Below are 18,971 nucleotides of genomic sequence, written 5' to 3' on the forward strand. Positions count from 1 at the left end.
GATATATGCAAAATATCTAGGGTGCTTCATGAAGGCCTATTATAATTTGCTTTTAAAAGTATGTGGTGTTTATTTTTTTAAATATAAAATTAGTATTTTGGGGGACTATTCAGAAGACAAAACTTCAACCTGCCACACTAGGTCTCTCTCACCGCCCTCTGTAGCGAATAGAGGCTCAGGGCCTTTGGAGGTGATGCAAAAGTGGTTACTTTCTGTGATGACTGTAAGGGGACCTCAAGGAGGGCAGCATTGCCAGTTAAGTAAATCCATGTGAATACCTTATCACCAGTACATACCCAAATAAACTGTCTCCATTTCTCTTGGCCAGGTCTTGTTTATTTTAGTTCTGCTAATGAGAGCACTGCAGTTCTGTGTTGTAACCAAAGTCTTGATTATAGCTAAAGGGTTGTGTTATTTGATTCACATAATGAATGTCTAATAGTATTTACAGTTTTAATACCTATGGCTGATTGTCTTTAATATATCCTTTTTTAATAACACTTTTATAAGTTTAGCCCATATCTATTAGCTTCAGTACTTGAAGAGATTAGATAATCTCTTAAGTAGTTCTGCCCAAATCTTCTTTAAAATCTACTAAACAGTTTTCAGATGGGAGACACAGTACAACTATTAGGCAAACATTTGTAGCACTTCAGAAGTATAAACAAAGTGAAATTAAAAACCTTATCAGTATAACTATATTCCTTTGTTTAAGCTATCTCTATCTCTTCAACTCAATGAAGTATGAAGGTTGTAGAATTACTGCTGTTGTTGTTAATACCATTAACTGTTGGCACGTACCCACCAAAGACTTCACTGGAGACATGTTCTCGAGTCCTTCAAGGCTGTGTAGTTAATGCAAACACATTCATTTGCATCTGTATACCTTGGAGTGCAGAAGGTTCTGTAATGCCTGTGAAGGTCATGATCCCCTCCTGATATAAGTGAACTCCATTAAAAATGGTGGAAACACAGTGATTTGTTTCAACTGAGAATCTGCCCTCAGATATGTGCTGTTTTAATTTAAAATCCGCCTAAGAAGATTTTCTGAACATGTGGTTTTTGAGTCATTCAACTAATGTTGCTTTCCAGCCTGTGAAATAGATAGGCCTGTATTATTGGCAATACTCAGCATTTATCTTTAGGCTATGCAGTGTTAAATAAAAATACTTATTTTCACTTAGTGGAGTATTAATAACAACGTGACTTACTGCTTGTAAAATGTTTCATATGTTGAAAATGCATTGAAATAGGAGCTGGATATTGCTGATAATATCTTCACAAAGGATCCCTATAGCCATTGTTAACATATATTCTACAGAATAAAACTGTAGCTGAGTGCAGAAAAACTGAGAGAAAGGAGCGAGCTCCGATGCATGATTTTTTTTGAAATCCAGAGCCTAGAATAATGTGTGTAATTTTCCTACCTCTTTTCTTAATTCAGCCACCCTGTACAAGAATGAACTATTTCAGGACAGACTTTTTTGTTTTTAAGGGCAGTAGTCATGAGAAGAATGTTAATTGTCAAGCAGACACAGAGTATTGTGAATACAGACATGCTAGCTGTGTTACTGGAGAGGGGAGCATAGTGTAGGGATGTTCAGATCATGTTTAGTTTCACATTGGTTTAGTATACACTTTTAAAACATTAAATTTGGTATTCTTCAGCTATTAAAAAGTAAAATCATCTAGTGTAGATCTTGAACTGTTATTGTCACGTACGTGTCTGAGATGGAAGCCTGCAGGGGAATATAGATTTAACTTAAAGGAGTAATTCAGCATTCAAAGATCCTGGTGTGAGGCCAGTGATGTTTAGTAGGACTCCTACAGTAGTCAGGTGTCCCTCTGACTTTAACAGGCTGTACTCAGTTTTGAAATTTTTCACTCTTTATAAGGTTTTATCTAAGCACTGATGTGGGTTTTTTTGAGTTTTGAATTTCTGTAAGGAAGAATGAGAGTCTGCAGTTCTGAGGTTACCCACATTCTGGACCTGTCCACATTCTACAGTCTGAAGCTGCATTTTACTGTGTATTTTGTTCTTGGGAAAGCTCCAGGTGAAGAATAACTTCAATTATAGTCAGGTTTGCTTTCTAGGCATTGACTATTGACAATAACATTAAGAATTTGCAAATAAAGTATTTTTTTCTTGTTCACTGTTCAATATTTTTATGCCACACACTGAGTGAGGTGATTTCATATTAGCTGTTTCAGAGATTTAGGTTTGCTTAGAGCCAGTTGTATCATTAGTTATCACCTTTGAAGTTACAGCTTACTAGAGAACTTTCGAAAAATCCCAATATTTTACATTGATTCTGTCGTCTTAGAAAAATAAGCTCTAAATATAAAGCTTTTAAAGGATGTGCCAATGTGGAACTGCATCTTTGTTACCTGAAAATGCATAGGCATAAACTGAGCTGTATCCAAAATGTTTTTACTGGTCCTGTTTACCTCACAGTTTAGAAGGGATCAGTTTTGTTGTCAAGGCTGACAATAGCTTGCAAAACATAGTACAATAGTCATTATTTACTTCTGTTTCTATGCAAGTATTGGTGTAAGAAAGGTCACGTTACTGTGAAACAGAAAGTTAGTATTTACCTTTAGGGATTCCCTGAAGGTTTCAAGATGAAGTTCAGACCTCTCTCCAAGACCTGTGTTTTATCATCTGTTCCCTGTGAAGGCTGTAAGCAATTTCAAAACCAGAAAGTAGTAGGAAAATTTCTATGTCAGCCTAAATAAACGAACCTAATCTTTTAAAGTAGTTGTTCCTTTCAGTTGATAGAAAATGTACTAATAATTTCAAGGCATTTATTACGTTGCACATTTGGTTTAATGTAAAAGCTGTTTCTTGATCATCTCTAGTCTTTGCATTAATATTAAGTTTACTGCTCTGTTCACAGATTATTCTTTTTATTTAGCAAGGAAATAACTCTGACTGAAGTATTGTATATTGTATATAACAAGGTTATACACCTACGCTCCTAACAAGATATTACTGCTTTTGTTTTCACTAGTATTTATTATGATTTACAAAGCGAGACAGTCATGTTCATAGTATAGGCTTCCTAGTGTACTATAACTGAAGCCCAAGTGCTATGCTCATTATACACAGTTATTTCTTTAATATTTCTGAGAATCAGGTACTTCCCCTGGAAATGTTACATGTACTGACTTTGTGTAAAGACACTTCCACTGTTTGTGGTTACTTTCCTTTGGACCAGGGCAGTACAAAGGGAGTGTGCAATGAATGATTGCTTTAGAGAAATGAAGCTCGTCAGACACTTTGGATTTACATACAATTTTTGTACTAACGTGAAAAAAGGTTATTCAAAACAACTAGTAGACACAGAACTACTATGGTAATATTGTACAGAAAAAATGCTGGGCAGTTCAATAAAAGTGTTAGCACCACTTTTCAAATAGCTAATAATAAGTACTTTGCTTATAGATACAAATGAAAGTTAAGCTTTTTTTGGAAGGTGTACAACTGATTCTTTTAAGACCTCTCAGATGTCTCAAGAGCTCATTCTTCTATTGATGCTGAGAATGAATATACTGTTAAATGAAGAGATTGTCCATTTTCATTGACAATGTTTATTGACTTTGCATTGCAACATCTTGGACATTTTGAAATTCACCCATTCTGTTTCACAGGAGAAAAATAATGAATGCTGCTTTAGCACTACCAAATTGTGTTGTGGACATCTGAATTTATAAACTGCTTGTAGAGAGAAAATGTTATTTGTCATGTGAATATGGTGATAATGGATTGGCATCAATGATAATTATTATATTAATTTTGTTCCATAAATTGTTCCAACCCTGGACTATTAAAAGAGTATTGCAGAAATTCAGAAGATAATAAGTGTTTAATTTCATTCCTATATACTGCTGGTAAAGAATATGTTTTGATTCAGCCTATTATGCTGAACATCACTAATTGGCATTCTGTGGGTATTGCAGTATTCCTGAAACACATTACATTTCAAAAAAATCCTTAATCATGTACAATTTACCAGATGTTCTGATGAACTGAGGACACAAAGAACATGCTTGCAAAGAGATCACAAATAATCTTTCTTGTGTTTTCTGTCATATTTATTACAGACTGACAAGAAAGAGAGAAGTAACACCTTGAATGTTGCAATAGATAGTATGTGCAAGAAGACAAGAGACCTCCGCAGACAGGTAAATGACCTGGGGAACTGAAAGGGTGGAAAAGAAGACTGGAAAAATGCTTGTCCAATTTGCTATTTTCAGTTTTTGTAGGACTGTGTTTTGAAAATAAGATTTTCTTCTATATTAAAAAAATACTGAATGTAGTTACACTATTTCACAAAATATATACATACAAATTTTCAAAACTCTGGGAAAAAACCCTGCCAAATTATACTGTGTGAATATGTGTATGCACATAGGCAAAACTCTACATGTATACATGCCTAAATATGTATTTGCTGTAGGAATATGTCAGTGAAGTACTTTAGACATCGAGATGCATTTTTTTATTTTAAATAAACTTGAATTGTTATTGGTTGTTGAAACAGATACATTGAGGGGAGCACTGCACCACTATGTCTAGTTCTTTACAGATATGGAAACCACATGACGGACAATGGTCTTGGTCCACAGTCCACCCACCCATTTTGCATTCCCGTATCCTCAGACTAATGGAGCAAAATCCACAACGTCAGGGTACTGCAGCAAGTGAGCAGTAGCCATCAGCTGTGTTTACATCCTTTCTCTGCAAGGAACACCTTGGAGAAAAAACAGTAAATTATGTCAAAAGGATATAATGTGCCAGTGTAGAAAGGAGAGCTACAAAGCTGGTAGTTGTTTCAGCCGGGCTGCCCCAATCAACTTTATGAAAATCTGTGGATATGCAGAACATGAGCACACAGTGCTTTCATCCTGTCTCTAGCTGTGGCTATTTGTCAGCTCTCTGGTGAAAGAACATCCCTCCCAGCTTGGTGTTCAGTCTAATAAGCCAGCCTATGCTTCAAGGTGATGAATAAATTCCTTCCCATCTCCATAATCAGCCAGGGGAAGCCTTGGAATATGAATATTATATAAATATAGTGTTTACAATGAACTAGCTATCAGATTTCTGCTCACATTCCATCAAAAATACGTTCAGCTCAGACATCCAGTAACTTGCATCACAAGCTCTGTGTGTCTAGGAACTTTCCCATTCTGTCCCACAGTCTCTTCCATGGGTTGATTAAACTATAGCTTGTAACAGTTCACTGCCTCTGTCACAGTGTTTAAAATCTGTTAACTAATTATATTTGTGTGCTTTTATAAACCTTTGCAGGATGTTCAGGCTGCATGTAGTCATGCCTGATTTATAGTCAATATAGAACCTGTAGTTTTCTCTAACCAGGGTAGCTTTATAGTTTCTTGACAGTGGAAGGTATTTATGAGAAATATTTCCTCTACTATCTCCAGTTCTGCGTTCCTGTATGTGAAAGGCCTAAGAATTGTTTTAGGAAGAGTGCTCACTGTATGTCTAATTCCTGATATGGGAAAGATGAAATTTTGAGTTCTGTGCCTGTGGGTATTGCAGCAGAGTCTTATTTGCTTTCACTTATTAACATTCATTACTCTGTCTCCCAGCACTTTTACTAGAAACATGAAAATTGTTATTTGGTCTACTCTTACAGCTTTTATAATACTTGAAATTTTTTGACTGATATGCGTACCAGAACTGGCATTACATTAGACTCTCATAACCTATTCATGTGCACAATATTCTCTGCTTGCAGTCAATTACTGGGATTGCCTCTGTGAAACTGGGTCTGAAGATGAAACCTTATGAAGTTGTTTTCTTGACATCTCTTCAGTGTAGTGCACAATTAACAAAACCATCACATAAGTTCTGGCCCAATCACTACCTGGTTATGGGTTATGCCATGGGCCCCTTGGAACATCTTTGTAGAGCACAGTAAATAAACTGAAGGAAGGCTTGGATCTGCCAAGGCTTGAAGGCAAAAGTAGCTATCTCAACACAGCATATTCTGGAACTTGTAAAAATCTCTGGCTTTTCCAATGAAATGATTTGTATTCACTTCAAGGACTTGGCCAGTACTTGTGTAGATTTTAAAATACCATTTTATTTTGATTTTTACTTGTATTGTGCCAGAGATGTGCATGTCATTTCTGTGTGTGCAGTTTTACCCAGATCACTGCCTGCCTGCCTAGTAGAGCTGTGTGAATATTTAGGAAGGGATTGTCTATTCATTCCAATTTCTAATTCTGAGAAATTGCCATACTTGGTTCTTAACTCCAAGTTGTTTCCCAGTAGACCATGAATGGACTGCACATGTTTCTCCTATGGTGGTTCCACAGTTTTGATTGGCATTTTTTTAATAAATGTTATTCCTGATGATATTCTTGTATTTCTATGTTGCTTCTTCATCATGGATAGCTTTTTCTGAACACAAAGGAGATGGCCCTCCTGGCGTCCCTTCCAAAGAGGAAAGAGAGATCCCTCAGTAATAACAGATCTTTAGTTTCTTGAGGACTTTTGCAGGTGCAGTCTTGTGAGGCAAACACAGTGTTCTATACTCATCAGGATACAGCAGACTGTTGCAAAAAGCTGCTGGGATTTCCTTCTCTACTCTCCACTGTTTGTTTTTGACAACCTTAGGCCCCGTGTTTTATAAACATCATGTTCCTATGTTATTTGATAATGCGCTTTGATATCAACCCCAAAACTCTCCATGCTTCCACTTCTGTAACAGTCTGTTCAAAGGGTAAGGATAGGACCTTGCACCTTAAAAATAAAACAATTTGTCAGACATCATCCTTCCTCTGCTTTCCCTCTTCCAATGGTGTCTCTTTGTCTTAAAAATATAAAAGAAATTTTAATTATAGCACAAAATCTCTTCTATTATTGCTTGCTAGCACTACTGGTACTGGTTTTTGTCTGCTTCTATGTACCCTTATCTTTTAACATTTTGCTCAAGAGGTGGCCAGAGTCAGAAGCAGACCTACTGAGTCATGACAACAATGATTGTTATGACTGGGATGAAGAGAAATAGATATTGCTCTAGATACTTCTTTTTGCTTTTTATCTTCTTCCTTTCCTTGTTCTACCTTGTATCTCTTTGTTGTTGGCTACACAAACTGTCTTTTGAAAATCACAGCTTTGTGTAATTCTTCGCATAGCTGCAACAGGAAGGAAAATAATTTCAAACTTGTTTGTATTCAGCAAAGACACAGCATTACCTTTTTTTTTTTTCTCTCTTTTTTTTTTTTCCCCCCCAAGATGTGTTTCACTTTGTTTAATTGCAGGATAGAGGATTTCTTAGAACAAAATAATAACGATAATTTATATGTGAAAGGTTAATTAAACCAGGGAAACCAGTAAAAAGCTACAGCAAAGAATTATGTGATGAGAGAGAAAATTAGGCTGCTAGTTTGAAAACTGGATGTCTCAAGCTCACCACAGATGTAACGAGGGTCATTGCAGTCAGTGATCCTCAAATAATAAATTAAAGCTGCAAAAATCTTAAAATCTGGGCTGTGCAGAACCCAAAAATATTTATCTTGGAGATAATGAATCATCATCCGTGGATAGAGTTCCACAGCTTTTTGTTGCTGATTATTGTAAACGGACATCTTAATGTTTAAACTGTGATTCCTTGAGGTCACATTCATGCACTTAATTTTAAGCAGGTGAGTATGTCTGTTCTCTTCAGTTAGACTTTTCCAACACAGAAATTTTAACAGATAACTTGACAGGACTGGAGATTCAAGGTATTTTGTTCCTGGTAGTAAAGCTTTTTGTTACCTCTTTGTTCTTTGTTTTTCAAATTCCAGCCTGAATAAAGTTAGGACTGTGAATATGACAGTAAAAATCCAATTTTGTATTGGAATCTCATAGCCTTTGTAAATTACTTTTGAGAACATGCTATGTATCCAGACAGTATATTCTAATATGGTAAGCTACAATAAATAAGAAGAAAAAAAAATTCCAAACATAACCTTACCTATATTTTTTGGTAAGATTTGTCTGTACCATGCGTCTGGTGAGTCAGAGCTGGCTTTAGATGGTGAGGCTATCCAGATCTTCTCTTGATAATCAACAGATTTCTCTACTATTATTTCTACTGGGCATGTTCACTGCCCTACCTACGAGAACAGCAGCATCAAAAAGGTTGTGGTTTTTTGCATTTTTCTAGCTTTACTACTTCTACTGAGTTTTCACATAGGTACATTGGAGCAAATGCTAAGTGAAAACACGTCCTTTGGCAACAAACCTGTCAGCATGTAAGAGCTTAAAAGCCTTTGATGTTCTTTTCTGTTCCCATCAATATCTTTTATATATATTATAAAAATAATTTTTGGAGTAGGAAATTTAGTGACGTTGATAATTTAGTTGCATTGCATGTATTGTTACTATTGTTATATTTCTTGTAGTGTTCTATGGTAAAAATGAAAAATTGCCATGTGTATGTTTTCAACATGGAAAATAACTTCTTAGGTGAAGTAATGTCCCAAAGATCAGTTATAAGCTTACATGAAACCTAATTTAAGAGAGGTAATTTGTAGCAGAATGTTACGGTGCTTTAATAATTTAAGGAAAAAGTTCAAGAACAATTAATTTAAATAGAGAAAATGGAACTTCAGACTCATTTCTAGTTCTTGCTCCATTAATCTATTATCAGGTGGCATAATCAGGCTACCACTTTGCTAATCAAACTGCATTGTTGGGTTTTTCAACAATGTAGGAAATAATTGGGTAATTCTACAATTATGAAAACGTGATGTAGACTATTTTGTGAGTACAAGCATAGTTAAATTAATATTTTCATTGTAAAATGAAATAGCTTTCTCCCTTGGCATCTGAACTTCAAGAAAAAATGCCCAGGAGAGATTAGGTTGGGTCTAACAGGAATTTTTCATGTGCGGAATAATTTAAGTAGTCTATTCATCAAAGAACATGAATATTGGTTTGTTTCCCTTGATTTCAGCAGAACTAGTACGCGTTTGAAGTGTTTTATGCATCTGTACTTGCACACACATACACTCACACATACAAACATGCGTTTACGGGTAGTTGTATATTAAAATTGTCCCTAAAACTAAATAATTTTCTATGTAATAGATAAATTGCAGCTGCAGTAGGTTTCAGACACATAATCCTGCAAATTATGCAGTGTGTACATGTTTATGTTATAAAATACTAAAGGACAATAATGACAGTAGACTTTAATAAGTAGTTCAATCAGCATATACTAATGTAATGCTTTCTTTTGCAGCTCCGTAAAGCCATTATAGATCACATCTCAGACTCCTTCTTAGATACCACTGTGCCACTTTTAGTTCTCATTGAAGCTGCTAAACATGGAAGAGAGAAAGAAATAAAGGAATATGCTGCTATCTTTCGAGAACACACTAGCAGGCTGGTGGAGGTATGTTTGATGGAGTTGCACTGTTTTGAATATATGGTATAAGAGACTTGCCAGTGCACATTTCCTTTGCTGGCAGATTATCATAAAGCAATTAAGCCTGGCATTTCAGGAAAGAGTATATAAATGGCCTAGGGTAATAGTAAACACACTACGTATATGTAGTGATAATGATATGCAGAAGGATAGTTGGTTTTGTGGTATCAGCATTTATATAGTACTTCATGACATAGAAATCAGGTGGTGGGGAATTCTAATTTGAGTAATTAGTATAAGCCTTTCCACAAAGAGATTTTCTGGGAACATGATCAGATGTGTGATTCTAAGGAATATTAGCTCAAAGGGTTCAGAATACTACTACTAAACTGCGTGAGACACCGTACCAGTGTTAGTTGTTTGTCAGCTTCCACACTTGGAAAGTGTCCAGCCAATGTGATGATGTGCTGGAAATGGGGCTCTGACACACAGTTGAGAGGCGTGAGCCCCCTAGAAGACTGAAACCCTGTTGGCGTATACACTGAATAAGTTCTCACATATGTTGTATACTCAGTATTCATTTCTAAAGCATATACTTCTTTATTACTTATAAATGATACTACTTTGTCACTTACAAATTTGCAAATAGAATTGTGGGGAGATTTTAGTTTGTTGGACAATCAGTGCTGCAAATGTGACTAAATATTCTTTGACTTAAGTCATTCAAACCGGAGCTTGAAACACTGCTGGAATACTGCAGTCATGGATTTGGCAGAAATATTATCTCAAGTGCCAGTAAGGAATGTTTTGCTAATTTTTGTGGGGTTTTTTAAGCCTTTAGTGCTTCTGTGTGTAGTAATGCAAAAATGGGAAAAATCAATGAAATCACTCTGTGGCTAAGAATTTACTTAGAAAAACCATTTGGCTCAGAATGAATTCATTAATCTTGGCTGATCTACAGATAATGAAAGGCAAATAGATAAACAGCAAAAGTAGGGTATTGCATTTATGTTTCTCTTCATGGTCATATAGTTACAAAATAAGAGTAGTTATTATTCTCCAGTTTACAAGTGTGTCTCATTTTGACCATGCTGCAAAATCCAATGAAATCTAAAACACAAACCCAAAGTTTTTCAGATTTTTAACACTAAAGCTAAACCAGCCTGAAGTGGTTTGATTTTTAGAAAGGACAGGTGATTTCCAAAGATCAGATAGCTTAGCTGAATTTGAAACTGAGTCCAGGTCAGCTGGAATACCCAAATTATTATTCAGGTTAGAAGATATAAACCTAGAAATCCAGTATTCATTTTTTTTCATGGGTTTGAATTTGTTTCCCAAATGCAAGCAATAGCTGGCCATCAGGGTAGGCTGCTGATGAAAGGGGCTGATGACTGCACAGATGCACTGCCTAAAAAATCTACAGGGACATACAGCAGCTGCCTGTGAACATAAGACTGTCCAGAAGGCAGCTATCCTTAGTGATGTAGAAAAACTATAGCAAAGTTTTGCAATTCCAGCACAGTTACTACCTAGAAACGAGGGGGGAGGGGAAAAGTCAAATGTCCTTTTTCAGCATGGATGTTATTTTTGTCTTTTTTCAAAGTTGAAAAAGCCAGGTAGGTATTCTGAGATTTGATTGTGTTGTTCTGTTTTCAATTTACAAGCTTATTTACTTCATTTACTCTTAACCCAAGATAAAGATTTCCCAAAGAAGATTTATCGTGCTTATGTGAAGTGCCAGTCCCTCCTTTGACTAAATTACTGGTTTAGTCTGGATGACTAATTTCTAGATGACTGAAGTGAGGTGAGATGAATTGTACCTTGAGAGATGGGTGTTGGTCTGTTTTGAAACGTGTTATGTTGCCTTTTCTTACACTCCATATAGCAGTTTTTAATCAGGTGTATCCTATTTTTCAGTGCATTTTTTCCATCTGTTTTTGAAAGATCAAGGATATTTGAACAGTAGGTTATGGTACTGTTTTGCCTGTAAGTACACTAGACTGAGTTGGACATTATAAAAACAAAGGTTCAGGTTTTCACAAAGGTTTCTCCAGCAATGAATTTTATATGGAAATTAGAAGTACTACTTGAAATATCAAGAGAGGTTTTCCGTGGTTTTGATTTTAATCTGAAAATGAAAACTTCTCAAATAGAAACAATAGGTCTTGAGAAAGAACATACTTTTTTTTCCCTCTTTGAATATGAAATGCTAATTGAGCTAAGGTAAATTGCCTACTACACTGACTCACTGCACATATTGTAATTTAAGGAACAAACAGTATCCTCATAGGTCAGTGACCTTTGTAAATCAGCTTGAGGTTTAATATCTTTTTCAAATATCTCTCTTCTGAATTAGCATTTGGAAGTTACAGTCATTCCTTTAAAAAATGATTTAAAACATAACAATATAATACAGTTCAGAAGTACGTATATAAATTCAGTGAAGTACAAAATATCAGTGAAATGGAAAGACTGCACACCACACCAGATCTGGGGCGATGATGTTTCCAAAGGCAGTGGTAGTGACTACAGGTAATATCTTCTTCCTTGTTTTAATGTTTTCTCTCTCCTGAGTTTGTTACCTACTCTGTGCTCTTACCCTAGAGGTTCTGGCTTCTGTTCAAAATGCATAAACATGGGATGTTAGCCACACGTACCAGGAATATTAGCTGGTGCTTTGTGGGCGGTGCTAGTATTCCAAAAGCTTGAACAATGACAAAGTATTAGAGATACCTTGGTTGACATCTTTGCACTGTTATACCTGCACAATAATTGCACAAACCAGAATCTCTTAGTTGGAAGTGTGAATAGTATCTTCAAATATATGGAGGAAGTGAAATAGTCCTACTTACATGGAAAAAAAAAAAAAAGAAAGAACACATTAAAATGCCCGCTTTGGCTATTATATTTAACCCTTCCCATATGTGAAAAGGACACTCAGCAGCTGAAGTATTTTCATGGGTACCAAAGGTCACATTAAACATTCTTCATATGGAGATTATTCTAGGCGACAGTGCCTTATGTTGCTCATATACTGCATCAAATATTTGGAAGTCTGAATATTGATTTTGTGACATTGAAAAACCAGGATATATTGTAGAATGAAAAGAAGCAACTGGAGTTGGGTTAGGATTCTGCCTGTATGTCTGTGAGCCTTGGCTAAAATAAATTCCCCAAAGATATGTTTCTGTTAAAAAATGCTTGTTAATTGGAATTCCTTATTAAAATGGAGCAGTTGTGGTAAAAATATTTTTAAAAAATGAAGATCAACCACTTTGAGATTTCTCACATATACGTTTTGCTTTGAAATGCCTTTCATTTAAAATATTACAATTAAATCACAAATCCAATTGAAATATTTGATTATACGGAAACTTTGTTGAACAGTCTTGTCTTCTAGGAAATTTCAACATCTACTCTGATCTGAATATAAACACTATTTAAAATTATGAAAATTATGACAATATAATAATGAAAATACTTGGGGAATTTGGCTGTACTTTATAGTCCCTTGTAAGACATGCCTGATTTTAGTAAATATAGTGTTCTGGCCCGTGGTTCATTTCTACCAAAGACCAAAACAAATTCTAATATTGAGAAAACAAGTGCATAAAAGTGACCAAAAGATGGTAAAAAGGAAGACTGAAATGTCACATCAACAGAAGGGAAAGCTAGCAGGTTGTTCTCCTGAGCTGATCTATCAAAGAGATGTAATGTGTTCCGAGAGGAGGAGTGATAGGCTGGGTGAACTTGAGATTAAAAAAGGAATTTGATGGGAGCAGGAAGAATCCTCTGATTATCTTTTCTTTTGGCACAGATGCAAATCTCCCACTGCAGTGTTTAAAGGTCAGCTGTACCAAGCAGAGGCTGAGAGATTTAATAGGAGTAGATGTGATGATGAAGTGAACTTTGTCATCTTCATCTCTTCTCTCAGTACATGAATATATCATACTCTCTGCAGTTTGACCTAATAACACTGACTTCAGATCTACCACTCTGATACATAAACTTGAGGGTTTAGCCTATTGCCGAATTCTTGCCCTTGTTTTCAGTTTTGACTGTGTTCCGATATGACAATGCTGGCTTCTAGGAATGAGGATTTCTGAGGTCGAATCTGTTGCAAACAATGGACATTAACAGACAGGACCCATTTAAATGCATCAGTGTTGCAATGTGTTGATATAGAACAGCAAAGGCATGCAGGACACACAGAGTGTTGTTAAAAAACAAGTCTGCCACTTAATATAAATATTTCCCGTGCAGCAAACCCAGCACATCTGCTGAAAGTGTATTCTCCTTAAGAAATCCTTCTTTTATAATAAAACGAAGTTAGAAGATGTAAAGGAGAAAAAATCTTGAGTTATAAAAGTAAATAGAGAGAAATAAATTGTTACTTTCTACTTGTAAAAGAGACAAGATGCATAGGAACAAAATACAAATACTGTCAGAATCTTAAATTTAATTTACTTCATGAAAAAAATTATTAAGATCCTGAATAAAGTAACTTGCTGGCTCTTGTTACTGCAGCTGCTTCTAAAACTAGCTTTTAAAAAGATGAGACTGATGTCCTGAATGTGTTGGGAGAAGTTGGCTTCACAGCTTATAATGTGGGTCCAGGCCCTCCTTGGGATATAGGGGTCCAGGCCCCTTACCTGGGGAGATTGTCTGTGTCTCTGGATGGCAGAGCACAACAATAAGGATACAGGAATTCCTTTAAAACACCTTCACTGGAGAGTTCATAGCTTTTTGCCACTCTAACCTGATCAAACTGTTGTGTGGGAATGACGGCAGTCTGGGATTGGCAACTTTATTATTTTAAATTTAAGTATAAATAATATTTTTAGTTTGTTGGTTTAGAGCCTTTCCTATTTACATAAGAGCTGGACCCAGGAAATGTGTTTAACTAATGTGAACCCAACTCATGGAATTGCTCATCCTTTACAGAAATTAAGCTCTTCAAGGGTAGCATTTATATCATTTGTGTTTCAATAGCACTCTGGAGACTTGAAGAAATATCTGTGACCCTAGATTTGGGAAAACAGATGAGACAGATAAACTGTAGGAGACAGAAAAAGAGAATGAATCTGTCATCTGGACAAATGGTGGAGCCTGGAATAAAACAGATAAGTGAATTTAGCTAACTCAAAATCGGTCACCATTAAACTCAGTGAAGAACGTCCACATAATGGTTTATCTGAATTAACTCCTATTTAGAACGCCATCAATCAGTGCATTTTCTGTAAAGAAATTGAGGTTTGAGATACATATATATATATATAGTTACAAAAATTATTCTTCATTCAATGCTATTAGAATTACAATGCCATTTCAGCAAATAATGTGGAAGAACCTGCATAAGGTACAAATGAAATATGTTCAGGGTTAAACATATTAATCAAAATGTTTGCAAAACCCAGTACAGTGGAAATAATAATAACTATTTGGTCATCAAAATTAATCTATATTGACAGTAACTTAATAAGCATGCTACAAGAAGACTCTTCCTTTCTGTCAAGCAAAACAGAGGACCGCTTTCTACATCTGTCTCCTGTGGAAAACAGCTCTGCCAAAAGTCAGTTTCCACACAGAATCTGCAACTTAATAGTGATAAGTTGCTTTCTGTTTTCTATACAAACAATAAATATTTATCTTCAAATACAGTGGGAAAATTCTCACTACTTTGATCTGTTTTTTTGACATACATATAAAAGATGATAGCTCTTATTTGACACTTTGTCTGATTTTGTATGTAATTTGCTACATCTTTCTATGTCAAATTGTAAATACACTGACCCAGAAAATTGGATTCTGAGAGCAACTCACCATCATTCTGCAAACCAACACAAATCCCCATATTTGCCATCCAAAGTAACACTTAAATAGTTTCCTGGCAGATAGCAAATTAGTTTAAAATGGAATTTAGCAATTCATTAATGAATTTTGCTTTACATATTAAAGTACTGCATATACAAACTACTGTCAACTGAAAGATTTTAATTTATTTCTACGGGCTTCAAAGACAATAGGGAATGGAGTATTCTGAGCACTGCACTCGTTTCTGTAGGTTTTTATCCCAGACTGATAAACGGTAAATAAAAATAACATTTTAATGCTTCGTTACTAGTTCTTTAGTATTGATTTTACTGATCTATTGAAAAACAAAACTGCTCCTGTCAGTGGTAAAACTCCACAACAGCTGCATTTGTAGAGGTCGAACTGACAGATTACTGGAGAATCTTTGTTAACTTTCAGGGTATCAGAAGAGAGCAGAATCTTTTATGATCCTGTTAGGAGCATAATCAGAAGATAAGAAACATGAATCCTGTTACATAGTAGTTTTTAGTTTCAGACAGTGCAATGCTAAGGGATTTCATCCCCAGACGTAAGATACAAGTCTAGGGCTTGTCATTGTTTTCTCTGGCACTTCTGTTACTATTCTTCTTTAACCTATTATACTTTCAGCAGTATCATCACATAATCACATCTATGACAAAACAGCAATTAAAGAGCTGAAGTTGAAGAGTATATCATCATCCCTATTTTTGCATTGCAGTTTGACTTCTGTTAGTGCAAGTTCCGCATTCATAATGTTAGAATTTTTGCACACCAAGCAGCTGTCCCTTGGCTGCAGGACACCATTGCACAATGCCATCTGCGGACACAGAACTTAACTGTGCTTTTCAGCTTGAAAGAGCAGATATCTAAGGATGAAACTTGAAGCAGTTGGCAATAGAGATATGCATGCAGAATATTGGTCAGCATTTTGGGAATAAAATGTACCTGTCAGCAGACTGGGGGGACATTTTTTTGGTAAATAAGAGGAGCACTTTTAAGCACGGTCAATATTTATGAATGGAAAGTGGATTTAATTACATTACAATACTAATTTCTAGAATCAGTCTATCCTTGACAAATTAACTCTCCTCTCTCATCACACACTTTTTTTTTTTTTAACTCTTATTTAACTAGTTAACACAATGCACTTTTTTTCTGAGAGGAAAGCCACCTTCAGTTTACTAATTTCTATGTATCCCTAGTTTGTGGGATTCGGAATTCCCATTCAGTGCTCTCCTGTTTTTACCTGATTTTTGGGTTTCAAGAGAGACCAGTGTGCAGCCAGCCTCTCCAGGCAGGGTTTAGTTAATGGCACATCCATGAGATGTGGGCAGTGGAAGTTCATTTCTTGTAGGTTGTTCATTGCTGCAGTTCAGTTAAATCCAGAGATCTGAGTGGGTCCATTTTAGCAATCCAACTGCTGACTTTCCTAATTTTAGCAAATCTGTGATTAGATAGAAGCAATACCATTCTAACTACAAAATAAAAAAACACCCTTCCTGATTTTACTTACAGATAATTGTTTTCTGCAACTTTTTAAAACATGGAACTTTTAATGTCTGAAATACAAATTTAATGCCAGTAAGCCCAAGAATTAGGTCTGAATCCCTGCTTTCCCATTTCAGCTAGAATTCATTTCTATGCTGAAGGCTCTGAGATTCCTTCAGCAAACTGACCTGCTTGTCAAGATGATGGGACAGGTGCCAATCAACAGTATAGGCAGCCTTACTGGTTACAGACTACAAACCCTCTGTTGTCAAGTGCTGCTCTGGTTGTTGGTTGTTTGCAGATCGCATGCTAAAGGGAGGCCTAAAGATGGCAGTAGCAATTGTGGGGATGTGTGGAGTTATTTCTAAAACGAAGGCAGCACAGGAAAAATGCACAAATGCTTTAAATTCTAATAGAAGAAGCCTGGCAACAGGAATTGCCTTTAAAGACAGGTAACTTGTTCTTGATGTATTGCAACTGGTAAATGGATGCTTAATGGAGATCTAATGTGGTCAAAATAGTGAATTAAGAAAATTAATTCAATAAAATTAGCTTATATTCAAGCATGTACTTATAAGCGTGTATAAACTGTAATACTTTGAACCTTGCTATTTTGGGCCTCAGAGAGTTCCAGCACCTCACTGCAAGTTCTGAATTCATAATATGAGAATTTTTGCACCTTTATATAATTAATCAAATAAGGCCCAACTTTCCTACTACTGATTGAGCTTCAGGTGATAAATGGTGACATTTTCATTAATCCTCTTAATCACAGCCTTTATTGCATAAGTGTGAAGCAAGGGAACAAAAGATAAACAACCCAAAGATTTATCAGACTATGTCTGAGGGGCATATTTCACCAGCTAGAAATGTCAGCCACCAGTACAGTGAGGCAGGGCGTACTGTAAGGTATGTGAGCTCCAAAAAGGAAATTGTCTTGGTTCAGCATGGACTTCTCATCATCATAATAATACGCTTGATTAACATTTTTGCTAATATTGTAAAGAGCTGGCACAAGTACAGTGGCAGTGACTTTTTTCTTGTATTACTGCAGAAACCAGATTTAGAGAAGTCCCTCAGAATATTAGAAATTGTGATAATTGTGATTCCATCTCCCATCCTCAAAAGTCTCATAGTTTTGATCGTACTGATCTGTAATGAGCCAGTCACCTATAACAGAGTAATTCTGAAAGGCACAGGTCATCATAATGTTAACATCAGTTTACTGAAGCTTGTGCTTCTTAAGTACCAAACATCTCTGTGAGTGTGTGTGCTTGTTAGGGTTTGTTGTGTGTTTTTGTTTGCCTTTTTTTTCCCTTGGAACAAGGATGCTGTGATATCTGGTAAAGGAGGAGGTTTGTTCCTGGCAGTGGAGGCGGTTGAATATCCTTTGTTCTATGTGACCATCTATGCAAATTGTCAGAAGTGCATCTATTCGAGGCTGCTATCCTGTCAAACAGTCTGGCCCTTGTTGGCTCAAAATTGGATAATGGGATCTCAGGTTCTTGAGGACAGAGAAACATATCTTTAAGTCTAATATACATGTGTGTGTGCATAAATATATATATATATGTATATATATGTATGCATGCATGAATACAAACAGGTTTGCATTAATTTCACCTCTTTTGGAAAACATATTTGTAGCCTAAAACATGAGGTTTTGCTGTACATTGTTATTCCACAGGCTAAGAGAACTCAAGAGACATATGGATGACAGGTAGGTGATTAGGGACAGCCAGCATGGCTTCCCAAAGGGCAAATCGTGCCTGACTAATCTGATGGTCTTCTACAATGGAGTGACTGTGTTGGGGAGTACGGGAACAGCACCCGATATTGTCTATGTTGACATGGTCCCATACAATATCCTTGTTGCTAAAGTGGGGAGATAAAAGTTTGATGGATGGACTGTTTGATGGATAAGGAATTGGCTGCATGGCTGCATCCAGATGGGCTGGGTGACTGCAGTCAAAGACTTATTGTCCAAATGGAGATCAGTAACAAGTGGTGTACTTCAGGGGCCCAAACTGGGATCTGTACTGGTCAATATCTTCATTAATGATGTTGATAGTGGAACTGAGGGCATACTCAGCAAGTCTGTGGATTACACAAAGCTGGTGCAGTTGATAAGCTTGAGGGAGGAGATGCCATCCAGAGAGACCTTGATAGGCTCAAGAAGTGGGCCCATGTGAACCTCATGAAATGCATCAAGCCAAGGGCAAGGTCCTGCACCTGGGTTGGGACAATCACCAGTACAGA

General features: G+C 36.2%; 1 protein-coding gene across 1 annotated transcript in view; it reads left to right on the plus strand.

The window, feature by feature from the left end:
* The window catches only part of CTNNA3 (catenin alpha 3), a gene marked incomplete at both ends in the record, with an annotated part of 466,214 nt that overhangs the window by 280,777 nt on the left and 166,466 nt on the right, over positions 1-18,971 (plus strand). The window contains 2 exons of the mRNA XM_080347591.1: positions 4,105-4,185; positions 9,264-9,416. Coding sequence (XP_080203717.1) covers positions 4,105-4,185; positions 9,264-9,416 — 234 coding nt within the window. The remainder of the gene's footprint in view (positions 1-4,104; positions 4,186-9,263; positions 9,417-18,971) is intronic.

The sequence above is a fragment of the Nesoenas mayeri genome, assembly GCF_963082525.1.
Source record: "Nesoenas mayeri genome assembly, chromosome: 7".
NCBI classification, from domain to species: Eukaryota; Metazoa; Chordata; class Aves; order Columbiformes; family Columbidae; genus Nesoenas; species Nesoenas mayeri.